The sequence below is a fragment of the Salmo salar genome, chromosome ssa24, assembly GCF_905237065.1.
Source record: "Salmo salar chromosome ssa24, Ssal_v3.1, whole genome shotgun sequence".
NCBI classification, from domain to species: Eukaryota; Metazoa; Chordata; class Actinopteri; order Salmoniformes; family Salmonidae; genus Salmo; species Salmo salar.
In genome coordinates this window covers 38500046-38512552 of record NC_059465.1, presented here as the reverse complement: position 1 = coordinate 38512552, position 12507 = coordinate 38500046, and the positions used below count along the sequence as shown (strand labels likewise).

General features: G+C 42.8%; 1 protein-coding gene across 2 annotated transcripts in view; it reads right to left on the bottom strand.

The window, feature by feature from the left end:
- The window catches only part of unc5ca (unc-5 netrin receptor Ca), a 318721-nt gene extending 309642 nt beyond the window's left edge, over positions 1-9079 (bottom strand). Inside the window, exon 1 of one of the 2 annotated variants that reach the window (XM_045707149.1) lies at positions 8468-9079. In XM_045707149.1, the coding sequence (XP_045563105.1) occupies positions 8468-8585 (118 nt within the window). In that variant the 5' untranslated portion in view covers positions 8586-9079. The remainder of the gene's footprint in view (positions 1-8467) is intronic. The other variant, XM_045707150.1, reaches the window with a different exon arrangement.
- Between the last annotated feature and the right edge of the window lie 3428 nt (positions 9080-12507).

Below are 12507 nucleotides of genomic sequence, written 5' to 3'. Positions count from 1 at the left end.
GGAAAAGAAGGCTGTGGAGAAGAGAGAGAGGAGGGGAAAAGAAGGCTGTGGAGAAGAGAGAGAGGAGGGGAAAAGAAGGCTGTGGAGAAGAGAGATAGGAGGGGAAAAGAAGGCTGTGGAGAAGAGAGAGAGGAGGGGAAAAGAAGGCTGTGGAGAAGAGAGAGAGGAGAGGAAAAGAAGGCTGTGGAGAAGAGAGAGAGGAGGGGAAAAGAAGGCTGTGGAGAAGAGAGAGAGGAGGGGAAAAGAAGGCTGTGGAGAAGAGAGAGAGGAGGGGAAAAGAAGGCTGTGGAGAAGAGAGAGAGGAGGGGAAAAGAAGGCTGTGGAGAAGAGAGAGAGGAGGGGAAAAGAAGGCTGTGGAGAAGAGAGAGAGGAGGGGAAAAGAAGGCTGTGAAGAAGAGAGGAGGAAAAAGAAGGCTATAGAGGAATACCAAGCCTAATCCTTCAGCCGGCTCCTACACAAGAGGTCTGCCGGGTAGCTCACGAGGGAGGGACACTCCTCTGCTTTTCCTGATCCCCTGTGCACATTCAGAGGAGCTTTCACTGCTTTACACTCAAGCTTTGTCTGCCTGAAAGGAGAGTGAATGTAGAATTCAACACAAGAAAAACACCTTCCCCTGCGTATTTATTCCTCTTACTCCCAAGAGGACAATAACAGACAATAAACATGCAGGAAACAAAAGCGCCCGTGGCCCCCTCATCACAATTGTCCTTTTCTCTCCGGCAGAATTACACATTCAGAGTGACAGAGAGCCCACTTCAGCAGCCCACTTCTCTCCCCATCTGATCCCTTGTTTATCACTGGCTAGCGCTAGCTCCATCAGCACTGCCAGCCTGCCTGTCTGTCTGCCTGTCTGTCTGCCTGACAGCTATTTTGTCTTTCTGCCTGTCTGTCTGCCTGACTGCCTGCCAGCCTGTCTGTTTGTTTGTCTCTCTCTCTGCCAGCCTGTCTGTCTGCCTGTCTGCCAGACTGCCTATCTGTCTGCCTTCCTGTTTGTCTGCCTGGCAGCCAGTCTGTCTTTCTACCTGTCTGCCTGTCTGTCTGCCTGTCTGTCTGCCAGCCTGTCTGTCTGCCTGTTGGGCCTCCAGACCGTGGGAGCCCTCCCAGCTAAGCATGCTGGGAATGTTTGTTGTCTTTCCTGCAGCCATTGATTAGACCCTCTCTCTCTCCCCGCCTTGTGTCGACAGATTGAAGCCAACTGCTTCAGCCAGTGACAGAGTATAGACGAACCGTGAGGACGCAGTACAGTACATGGATTTGGATGTAAACTGCTGTAAGCTCCAGTTTCAGAGGTGTACTGTAAGCAGATATGGATGAATCTGGATATACCCCGGGCAGGACGGATCTGGTTATACCCCGAGCAGGATGAGAGGACTCTGTGTTCTACACAATAAATAAACATAACTAAAAAAGAAAAACTCTCTTTGATTCCATGGGTAGCATGGTTGCTCTGGGTTACCAGTTTCACTGGTTTGGCTGTGCCCTACGTGAAAAAGAGGGCAAGAGGGAGGAAGAAATCAGATGGAGGATGCAAGGTGGTGCAGAGCCTCCCGTGAAGCGCAGCTGGCACGGAGCACAATGCCGCCTAAAGTCTAAAGCCACAGCTAGCTTTCTGTGACGCCTCAGGGCAGGCAGAGCCAGGCTGAGTTATGGGCCTACTGTTTCTATGGCATGTGAGGCCCAGCACGCAACAGTGAGCAACTGACTCCGTGTCCCACTGCTCTCAGCTCTTTCAGAGGCACAACAATAACTCCACTGTTTAACCGCAGTTTAATTAATCTGAATAAATCTTAATGAGCACAGTCAGAGAGAGAGAGAGAGAGAGGAGAGAGAGACAAAGAGAGAGAAGAGAGAGAGAGAGAGAGAGAGAGAGAGATAGAGAGAGAGACAGAGACAGAGACAGAGAGAGAGAGAGAGAGAGAGAGAGAGAGAGAGAGAGAGAGAGAGAGAGAGAGAGAGAGGACATGGGAAGGGAGTAGAGACAAGGGAGGAAAATGAGACTATGAACAAACGGGGAGGACAAGTGATTGGCGAAACAAGTGTGGCTATTCAGTGAGTCAAAAATAGTCATTATGCAAATTAAAGAACACGATTTTCACCAACTATAGTGTATACTCCATTAGTACCTACGAGCCATTGATTCATTCCAAACAAAACTCCCAAACAAAGAACTCTAGAATGAGATCCTAAATCAGGGCTGGAGTTCCACAGTCCATGAACAATGCATCATAGTAATGCATCAAAGTAATACTATCAGAGGGTACACAGTAATACTATCAGAGAGTACACATTAATACTATCAGAGAGTACACATTAATACTATCAGAGAGTACACAGTAATACTATCAGAGAGTACACAGTAATAATATCAAAGAGTACACAGTAATACTATCAGAGTACACAGTAATACTATTACAGAGTACACAGTAATAGTATCAGAGAGTACACAGTAATACTATCAGAGAGTACACATTAATACTATCAGAGAGTACACATTAATACTATCAGAGAGTACATAGTAATAATATCAGAGAGTACACAGTAATACTATCAGAATACACATTATTACTATCAGAGTACACAGTAATACTATTACAGAGTACACAGTAATAATATCAGAGAGTACACAGTAATAATATCAGAGAGTACACAGTAATAATATCAAAGAGTAGACATTTATACTATCAGAGAGTACACAGTAATACTATCAGAGAGCTACTGAAAATCAGCTCCAACTCTGTCTTTATTCTACATTTAAAATTCAAGATGGGGATGGAAGGTAGTGTGTGTGTGTGTGTGTGTGTGTGTGTGTGTGTGTGTGTGTGTGTGTGCGTGCGTGCGTGCGTGCGTGCGTGCGTGCGTGCGTGCGTGCGTGCGTGTACTCATCTGACTTCTGTTCTAACCCAGGGTTTCCCCTGTGAATACTTTGGATGGTGTTGGTGCTGCTCAGTCTCTTTACATCTCTGTGAAAACCAACACAGGACTAGACTACAAAAGCAACATCCTCTTTGAGCGAGGAAAATACTTCAATGTTTTTGTCAAAACATTTCATTTCTGAATTACTAGCTTCAGGCCCATCTTGCTAGTAAGCACCCCCAGATATACAGTGACAAGAAAAAGTATGTGAACTCCTCGGAATTACCTGGATTTCTGCATAAATTGGTCATCAAATTTGATCTGATCTTTATCTAAGTCACAACAATAGACAAACATAGTATGATTAAACTAATAACACACAAATTATTGTATTTCTCTTGTCTATATTGAATACATCATTTAAACATTCACAGTGTAGGTTGGAACAAGTAGGTGAACCCCTAGGCTAATGACTTCTCCAAAAGCTAATTGGAGTCAGGAGTCAGGTAATCTGGAGTCCAATCAATGAGACGAGACTGGAGATGTTAGTTAGAGCTGCCTTGCCCTATAAAAAACACTCACAAACTTTGAGTTTTTTATTCACAAGAAGCATTGCCTGATGTGAACCATGCCTCCAACAAAAGAGATCTCAGAAGACCTAAGATTAAGAATTGTTGACTTGCATAAAGCTGGAAAGGGTTACAAAAGTATCTCTAAAAGCCTTGTTGTTCATCAATCTACGGTAAGAAAAATTGTCTATAAATGGAGAAAGTTGAGCACTGTTGCTACTCTCCCTATGAGTGGCCGTCCTGCAAAGATGACTGCAAGACCTCAGCACAGAATTCTCAATGAAGTTAAGAAGAATCCTAGAGTGTCAGCTAAAGACATACAGAAATCTCTGGAACATGCTAACATCTCTGTTGACGAGTCTACGATATGTGATACACTAAACAAGAATGGTGTTCATGGGAGGACACCATGGAAGAAGCCACTGCTGTCCAAAAAAAACATTGCTGCACGTCTGAAGTTTGCAAAAGTGCACCTGGATGTTCCACAGCGCTAATGGCAAAATATTCTGTGGACAGATGAAACTACAGCTCAGTTGTTTGGAAGGAACACACAACACTATGTGTATAGAAAAAAAGGCACAGCACACCAACATCAAAACCTCATCCCAAGTATGGTGGAGGGAGCATCATGGTTTGGGGCTGCTTTGCTGCCTTAGGGCCTGGACAGCTTGCTATCATCGACGGAAAAATGTATTCCCAAGTTTATCAAGACATTTTGCAGGAGAATGTTAGGCTATCTGTCTGCCAATTGAAGCGCGACAGAAGTTGGGTGATGCAACAGGACAACGACCCAAAACACAGAAGTAAATCAACAACAAAATGGCTTCAACAGAAGAAAATACGCCTTCTGGAGTGGCCCAGCCAGAGTCCTGACCTCAACCCGATTTGAGATGATGTGGCATGACCTCAAGAGAGCAGTTCACACCAGACATCCCAAGAATATTGCTGAACTGAAACAGTTTTGTAAAGAGGAATGGTCCAAAATTCATCCTAACCGTTGTGCAAGTCTGATTTGCTACGACAGAAAACATTTGGTTGAGGTTATTGCTGCCAAAGGAGGGTCAACCAGTTATTAAATCCAAGGGTTCACATGCTTTTTCGATCCTGCACTGTGAATGTTTACACGGTGTGTTCAATAAAGACATGAAAATGTATAATTGTTTTTGTGTTATTAGTTTAAGCAGACTATGTTTTGTCTATTGTTGTGACCTAGATGAAAATCAGATCAAATTTTATGACCGGTTTATGCAGAAATCCAGATATTTCCAAAGGGTTCACATACTTTTTCTTGCCACTGTACATAAACTTCACACTATATGAGTATGATTAGGAAAGTAGGCAACGGTGAAACAAAGACGAGGGGAAGAAAGTATGCCATTACATTTAATTTCAACACCTTAATACAAAGGAGCCATGCAGTCAAAGACTGTCTTTCAAGATAGTCCATGGCCACCGCTACTGAGTCAAAGCTCTGTCATTGTCAGGTCACTGTACTGAGTCAGAGCTCTGTCCTTGTTAAGTCACTGCTACCGAGTCAGAGCTCTGTCATTGTCAAGTCACTGTACTGAGTCAGAGCTCTGTCATTGTCAGGTCACTGTACTGAGTCAGAGTTCTGTCATTGTCAGGTCACTGCTACCGAGTCAGAGCTCTGTCATTGTCAAGTCACTGTACTGAGTCAGTGCTCTGTCCTTGTCAAGTCACTGTACTGAGTCAGAGCTCTGTCATTGTCAAGTCACTGTACTGAGTCAGAGCTCTGTCATTGTCAAGTCACTGTACTGAGTCAGAGCTCTGTCATTGTCAAGTCACTGTACTGAGTCAGAGTTCTGTCATTGTCAGGTCACTGCTACCGAGTCAGAGCTCTGTCATTGTCAAGTCACTGTACTGAGTCAGAGCTCTGTCCTTGTCAAGTCACTGTACTGAGTCAGAGCTCTGTCCTTGTCAAGTCACTGTACTGAGTCAGAGCTCTGTCATTGTCAGGTCACTGCTACCGAGTCAGAGCTCTGTCATTGTCAAGTCACTATACTGAGTCAGAGCTCTGTCATTGTCAAGTCACTGTACTGAGTCAGAGCTCTGTCCTTGTCAAGTCACTGTACTGAGTCAGAGCTCTGTCATTGTCAAGTCACTGTACTGAGTCAGAGCTCTGTCATTGTCAGGTCACTGCTACCGAGTCAGAGCTCTGTCATTGTCAAGTCACTGTACTGAGTCAGAGCTCTGTCATTGTCAAGTCACTGTACTGAGTCAGAGCTCTGTCCTTGTCAAGTCACTGTACTGAGTCAGAGCTCTGTCATTGTCAGGTCACTGCTACCGAGTCAGAGCTCTGTCATTATCAAGTCACTGTACTGAGTCAGAGCTCTGTCATTGTCAAGTCACTGTACTGAGTCAGAGCTCTGTCCTTGTCAAGTCACTGTACTGAGTCAGAGCTCTGTCATTGTCAAGTCACTGTACCGAGTCAGAGCTCTGTCCTTGTCAAGTCACTGTACTGAGTCAGAGCTCTGTCATTGTCAGGTCACTGCTACCGAGTCAAAGCTCTGTCATTGTCAAGTCCAAGACGGATCAAAGCTGAGAACACCCAGAGAGTTCGGTGGCAGCTCCGACTCAATGGCAGTCAGTGAGGCTGTAAAAAGCGGGCCTCCACGGCCAATCACAGAACCCAGTCTGGAGCAGACAAGACACAGCTGTCTCCACAGTTGGCTACGGGGCCCTCTGGGAGCGTCCGTAATGGCCGACAGAGATTTCGGACCGTGGTCCTTGGTGACAGACTCAAGGGGGTCTCACTTGCCTCCCGCAATCAGTTTCATACTTATATGATTACCTTTAAAACGTGGTATTGTGTAACCTTGCCTGAGCGCCGCTGCAGAAGTAAGCAGCCCCATCACCTGGACGGTCTGGAATGCACACCCTGTCAACACAGGGAGGCTTTTTAAACCTGTTTGTTTCACACACAATCAGCCGTTATTGAGAGTGGGTTTAGCTAATGGCTTTTTAATAGGCCAAGGGGTTTTACGCCCCTTCTCAGTGCAGCGAGGAGATGGCTGCCACTTACATCCTTAAATAACATTCCACTGACTGCGTCGTCCTGTGCGTCTCTGTTTTTTAATGACCACAGCCCAAAGCCGACAGGAAGGATAGAGGGCTTAGGTACACAGTATCGATCTGACTCAATTAGGCCTATATACACAAGCCAATTTGCGGTTGTTTGGCCAACCTATTTGTAAGTGTTCTGGTTCAATAACACAAGTAGTAATGTGACTTTAGACTGACTTACCAAGCATGGTGAAAGTTGTTGTAATGGAAGGATGAGCACAAAATAACTTTTCTAAATGGAAGGTAAAGTAAAAGGCCCACAGAGGAAAGAGGAATACAAAAAATAAATAAGACATTATGTTGAGATGTATAGCTAAGAACAATTTGGTAGCCTATTTACTCTGGAAAATACTGTTTCACAACAACAATATCAAATAGTGTTGTCTCAAAAGCAAGGCCGTGGATGTTAGCAATGCAGTTCAATGGGTGATAGAAAGACACTGCAGAGCAATATTACAGGAACAACTACATGGCACAAAAATCTACCAAGAAATACTACATTCACGCCAGAATGCCAATGAGTAAGCTTATTTTACTTTAACTGAACTCAACTAAATTTAGTTAACTCATTTATTTTCAAAGCTCTTGTTTATTAAAGTGAAAAACAAACAAATATTGTATTTTAGAGTCAGTCTGTACAGACAAGGAGACAAGGTAATAATTTGTAATAGTAACAGGAATATCACCTAAGGCCACACAAAGTATTATTAGTAAAAAAGTATAATTATTAAAATTATAATTATTATTATGATATAAACATTGGAAACTCACAAGTTATTATACCTTGGAGTTCAGTGAAAAAGTTTTACTTAGGCAACAAAATGTTGTTCAGCGACATCCTATATGCATATTGTGCTGGGACACATTTGAAAGATTCTTCAGAAAGCTAGTTGTATTGAACTTTGTGTTCAATTACACACCAGTCGGGCAAATGATTAAACATGATAGCTAATACAATAAGAGTAACCGAATTGAACCCAAGCCTTGATAATAACACCAGTCATTAAAAGTCTTGTTAACGGAATTACTTTTGATCGCTAGTCACTATTATTATTATTATTATTATCATTATTATCATCATTATCATTATTATTCGGCTAATAAGTTGTTATTGTTATTGCTGCACGGTCACATAATTTTTTCCATGGTTTTCATTATCGAGGTCACAACATTAATTCAATAGCTTATTCAGCCATAACACAACATTTTAAATTGTGTCGTGAATTAATAAAGAGGCATATTTAGCCAATGTTTTTGTTGAGGGTTAGAATTGATAGGTGGCGTCGATTCCCTCCGAACTAGATTTCGGAAAGTTCAGTCCAAACTCGCCTCTGTAAAATGTTTACGTGACAAAATGTAGGCCTATCCGTATCTTCTTCACTAAATATCAACAAAACGTCTTGTTAGATAGCGTAATGTCATGTTGCTAACTGATGCTTTCACATCATAATAAATGAATAGCTACGATTAGCTCAACATAATGTGTGGTGAACGCACACGCGTAAGCTTTCTTCAGAAGCGGCTCATATTTCCCAATACGCACGTATAGGTGTAGGCTATTGCTTAGCACATTACATAGTTTGACTCTATTACGAAATAAACCTGAGAAAATTATAGCCTAGTTGACAAAATAAATAGCCTTTAGAATTCATGAGGATCATCGTTTTTTTTAGATTTCATAATTGACCCGCAAGTGTGCAATCCTCAATCTGGTCTTTTCAAGTCTGGAGTTGCACGCGATATGCATTTCCCCCGTGACAAGTGAGGGGGAATTTTCAATTGTGTAACATTATGTTGTCGGAAAAAATATAATGCAGGTGTGATAAGCCAAATGATTGTTGCCTATAACCTTATATAAGATGCGACAATTAATGTCGACTGAGCATTGATATTTCAAATCCCTGCTACACTCAAGATAGTAGCATAATCGTGTTGAAAGGACAGTAACGGGTGGTCTTACCTTGTGCGACTCCAGTGTTTACGAGGACCAGAAGAACGAGTCCAGGTATGGTACACGTTCGCAGAAAGTACCTCGCAAGTCCTATTCCAGTTTTCGCAGACTGTCCACTTTTCCCCATTATAGGCAGAGTAAAACAAACACCTTGCTGATGAAACCCACTGTTCGTAAAATAGCAGTTGTGGTCCAGATGCAGTCGAGGTGGTTGTTGTCCGTTATAATAACGGTCAGTTCAGCGGATAATGTAGAAAGAGAAAGAATATGGGGGGAAACCAATGGGTTCAGGGGTCCCAGGACTTGAGTCAAAGCACTGACTCGCGCAGCTCCGTGCACTCAGAGCGAATGCCACCGCCCTCAGTTATCAGCTACCCTCCCCTTTAGAATAGAGGGAGAAAACCTAAGAAAATAAAGTACATTCCGTCACTGGGTTTGTTATTACACATTCGCTAAAACAAGTTACATGGATGAGCTTCTCATTGTGCAGTTTATATTTAGATGTTGGATTCGTTAGAAGTGTTGCGTCCAGGGCTGTTTCATTCTATAGTTCATCACCATACAACATCAACTCCGTTCATCGCGTGCATTATATTGCTTGCTCTGGAGACAGTGTGGGATCCTTACCACGTTTCTTTGGCCAATCCAGCTCCTACCTCCTACCTATGTCTGCCCCCTTACGACCATTTTAAAGACCCGGACTGGTATCTGGAATGGGAGATAATGTATCTTCCGACATGTACCTACAACCAGGGGCGCAACTATGGTTTTAGAATTGGGGGGGACATAATTATATATATATATATATATATATATATTTTTATTTTATTTTTATTTTTATTTTTTTATTTTATTTTATTCAATCGGATAAACACTACAAACAGCCTACCCGACTACTCAGAGGTGTCCGCATGGTCCTAAAGCACACCGATGCCTAATTCTGTATCACAGAATGTGTTTTCAGAATGTGGGGGGTCCCCTTTGAAAGTTGCGCCCCTGCCTATAACATTTACATAATATATTCAGTTCCTCCTGGCTTGATCAGGGAAACCCTTAATAGTACAATGGAAAACCGCATATAAACTGTTCAAGGTTTTAAAGGGATATCACATGTAGCCTAATAGTGTATAGGATATTATACTGTAAAGGCTATAGGGATTTTCCAACCTCTTGGGCGACCCTCAGCAATTTTATGTATTTTAACTTTTCCACAGCTAGCACACTTGATTCAACTTGTCAAATAATCATCAAGCCCTTGATAAGGTGAATTAGGTATGCTAGTTCAGTGCTACAATGTCTGAGGGTCCCCGAGGAGAGGTTTTGGGCACTTAAGTTATACCTTACAGTAAAGTAAAATGTCTCATGACCAAAGGAGATGTCAGGAAGGCGCTGGACAAGTCTTTCAGTCTTGTATTTAGAAAAAAGTGAGGTAACAGTGGTAGCTACTCGATTTCGATTTAACACTCGATTTCCTTAACACTGGGGCCTCTCAGGGGTATGTACTTAGTCCCTTCCTGTACTCCCTGTTCACCCACGACTGCGTGGCCAAACAGGACTCCATCAACATCATTAAGTTTGCTGACGACACAACAGTGGTAGGCCTGATCACCAACAACGATGAGACAGCCTATAGGGAGGAGGTCAGAGAACTAGCAGTGTGGTGCCAGGAATACAACCTCTCCCTCAAAGTGAGCAAGACAAAGGAGCTGATCGTGGACTACAGGAAAAGGGGGGGGCTGAACAGGCCCGCATTAACATCAATGGGGCTGTAGTGGAGCGGGTCGAGAGTTTCAAGTTCCTTGGTGCCCACATCACCAACTAATTATCATGGTCCAAACACACCAAGACAGTCGTGAAGAGGGCACAACAAAACATTTTGCCCCTCAGGAGACTGAAAAGATTTGGCATGGGTCCCCAGATCCTCAAAAAGTTCTACAGCTGCACCATCAAGAGCATCCTGACCAGTTGCACCACCGCCTGGTATGGCAACTGCTCGGCATCTGATCTTAAGGCGCTACAGAGGGTAATGCGTATGGCCCAGTACATCACTGGGGCCAAGCTTCCTGCCATCCAGGACCTATATAATAGGCGGTGTCAGAGGAAAGCCCATAAAATTGTCAGAGACTCCAGTCACCCAACTCATAGACTGTTTTCTCTGCTACCGCACGGCAAGCGGTACCAGAGTGCCAAGTCTAGGACAAAAAGGCTCCTTAACAGCTTCTACCCCCAAGCCATAACACTGCTGAACAATTAATCAAATGGCCACCGGACTATTACATTGACCCCCCTCCATTTGTTTGTACACTGCTGAAACTCGCTGTTTATTATCTATGCATAGTCACTTCACCCCTACCTACATGTACATATTACCTCAACTAACCTGTACCCCCACACACTGACTCAGTACCGGTACCCCCCGTAAATAGCCTCATTATTTTTATGTTATTGTGTTACTTTTTTGTGTACATATTTTATTATAATGTTTATTTTTTACTTTAGTTTATTTGGTAAATAATTTCTTCTTCTTGAAATGCACTGTTGGTTAAGGGCTTGTAAGTAAGCATTTCACGGTAAGGTCTACACTTGTTGTAATCGGCATATGTGACAAATAAAGTTTTATTTGATTTGATTTGATTGAATATTTTACAAATTGATACACAAAAGTAAGACCAGCTAGAATAAACTGCTTTTAGCGAACCCTTCACAATTCTATTACAGTCCTTTACTTTAAACACTGCCTCACAACAAGCATCTCATATAGCACACCATGACTGACAGACAATCATCTCGTATAGAACACCATGGCTGACTGACAATCATCTCGTATAGAACACCATGACTGACTGACAATCATCTCGTATAGAACACCATGGCTGACTGACAATCATCTCGTATAGAACACCATGGCTGACTGACAATCATCTCGTATAGAACACCATGACAGACTGACAATCATCTCGTATAGAACACCATGGCTGACTGACAATCATCTCGTATAGAACACCATGACAGACTGACAATCATCTCGTATAGAACACCATGGCTGACAGACAAGCAACTCGTATAGAACACCATGGCTGACTGACAATCATCTCGTATAGAACACCATGGCAGACTGACAATCATCTCGTATAGCACACCATGGCTGACAGACAGGCAGGTAATAGTCCCGACCCGAAAGTCTGAAGCAGACTAGCATAAAGACAGGTTGATAACCCTCCTACCTGGATTGGGTCAGACCAACTGACTTTAACAGAAAGGTGGACATGATCTCTCCAGAGAGGTGGACATTATCTCTTCAGAGAGGTGGACGTTATCTCTCCAGAGAGGTGGACATTATCTCTCCAGAGAGGTGGACATTATCTCTCCAGAGAGGTGGACATTATCTCTCCAGATAGGGGGACATTATATTATCTCTCCAGAGAGGTGGACATTATCTCTACAGAGTGGTGGACATAATCTCTACAGAGAGGTGCACATTATCTCTACAGAGAGGTGGACATTATCTCTCTAAAATAATTCTCAGTAGCCTATAAGGGCGTACACTCATAATAAATTACATAAAAAAATTGATCAGCATAGACCAAAAAAAAAAACATTTAGTTCATCAACTCAAATAACACAGTGCTTATACCTTTACTGAGGTGTGTATTCATGGATGCCAAGGGAAGCCAGGCATCCCCCAAAAATTGACAAAATAAAAACATTTTAAATTAGAATAATTTATCTTTCGTCTCTCTGTGTTTCATAATTTTCCTTCAATTCGCAGGAGGCTGGATGTATCTCACAGGAGAAAGCATCTGAGCGAGCGAAACAGTGCCCCTCTGTCTCTATGTTTAGGCCATCTATCTGATGCTGTCTGGTCCAAACGAATATGACTTTTGTGCTGCCCAGGCAAGGGAAACCAGCAAGCATTTGGCCTCCTTCGATGATTTAAAAAAAAATAATTAATATGCCAATCAGCTTTGAGCTAAACTGAGCGAGCTCAACTGTGAATGGTCTTGGTGCACCCAAAAAGTGTCAAGGGAAGCTAGTTTGGATTTTTGTGT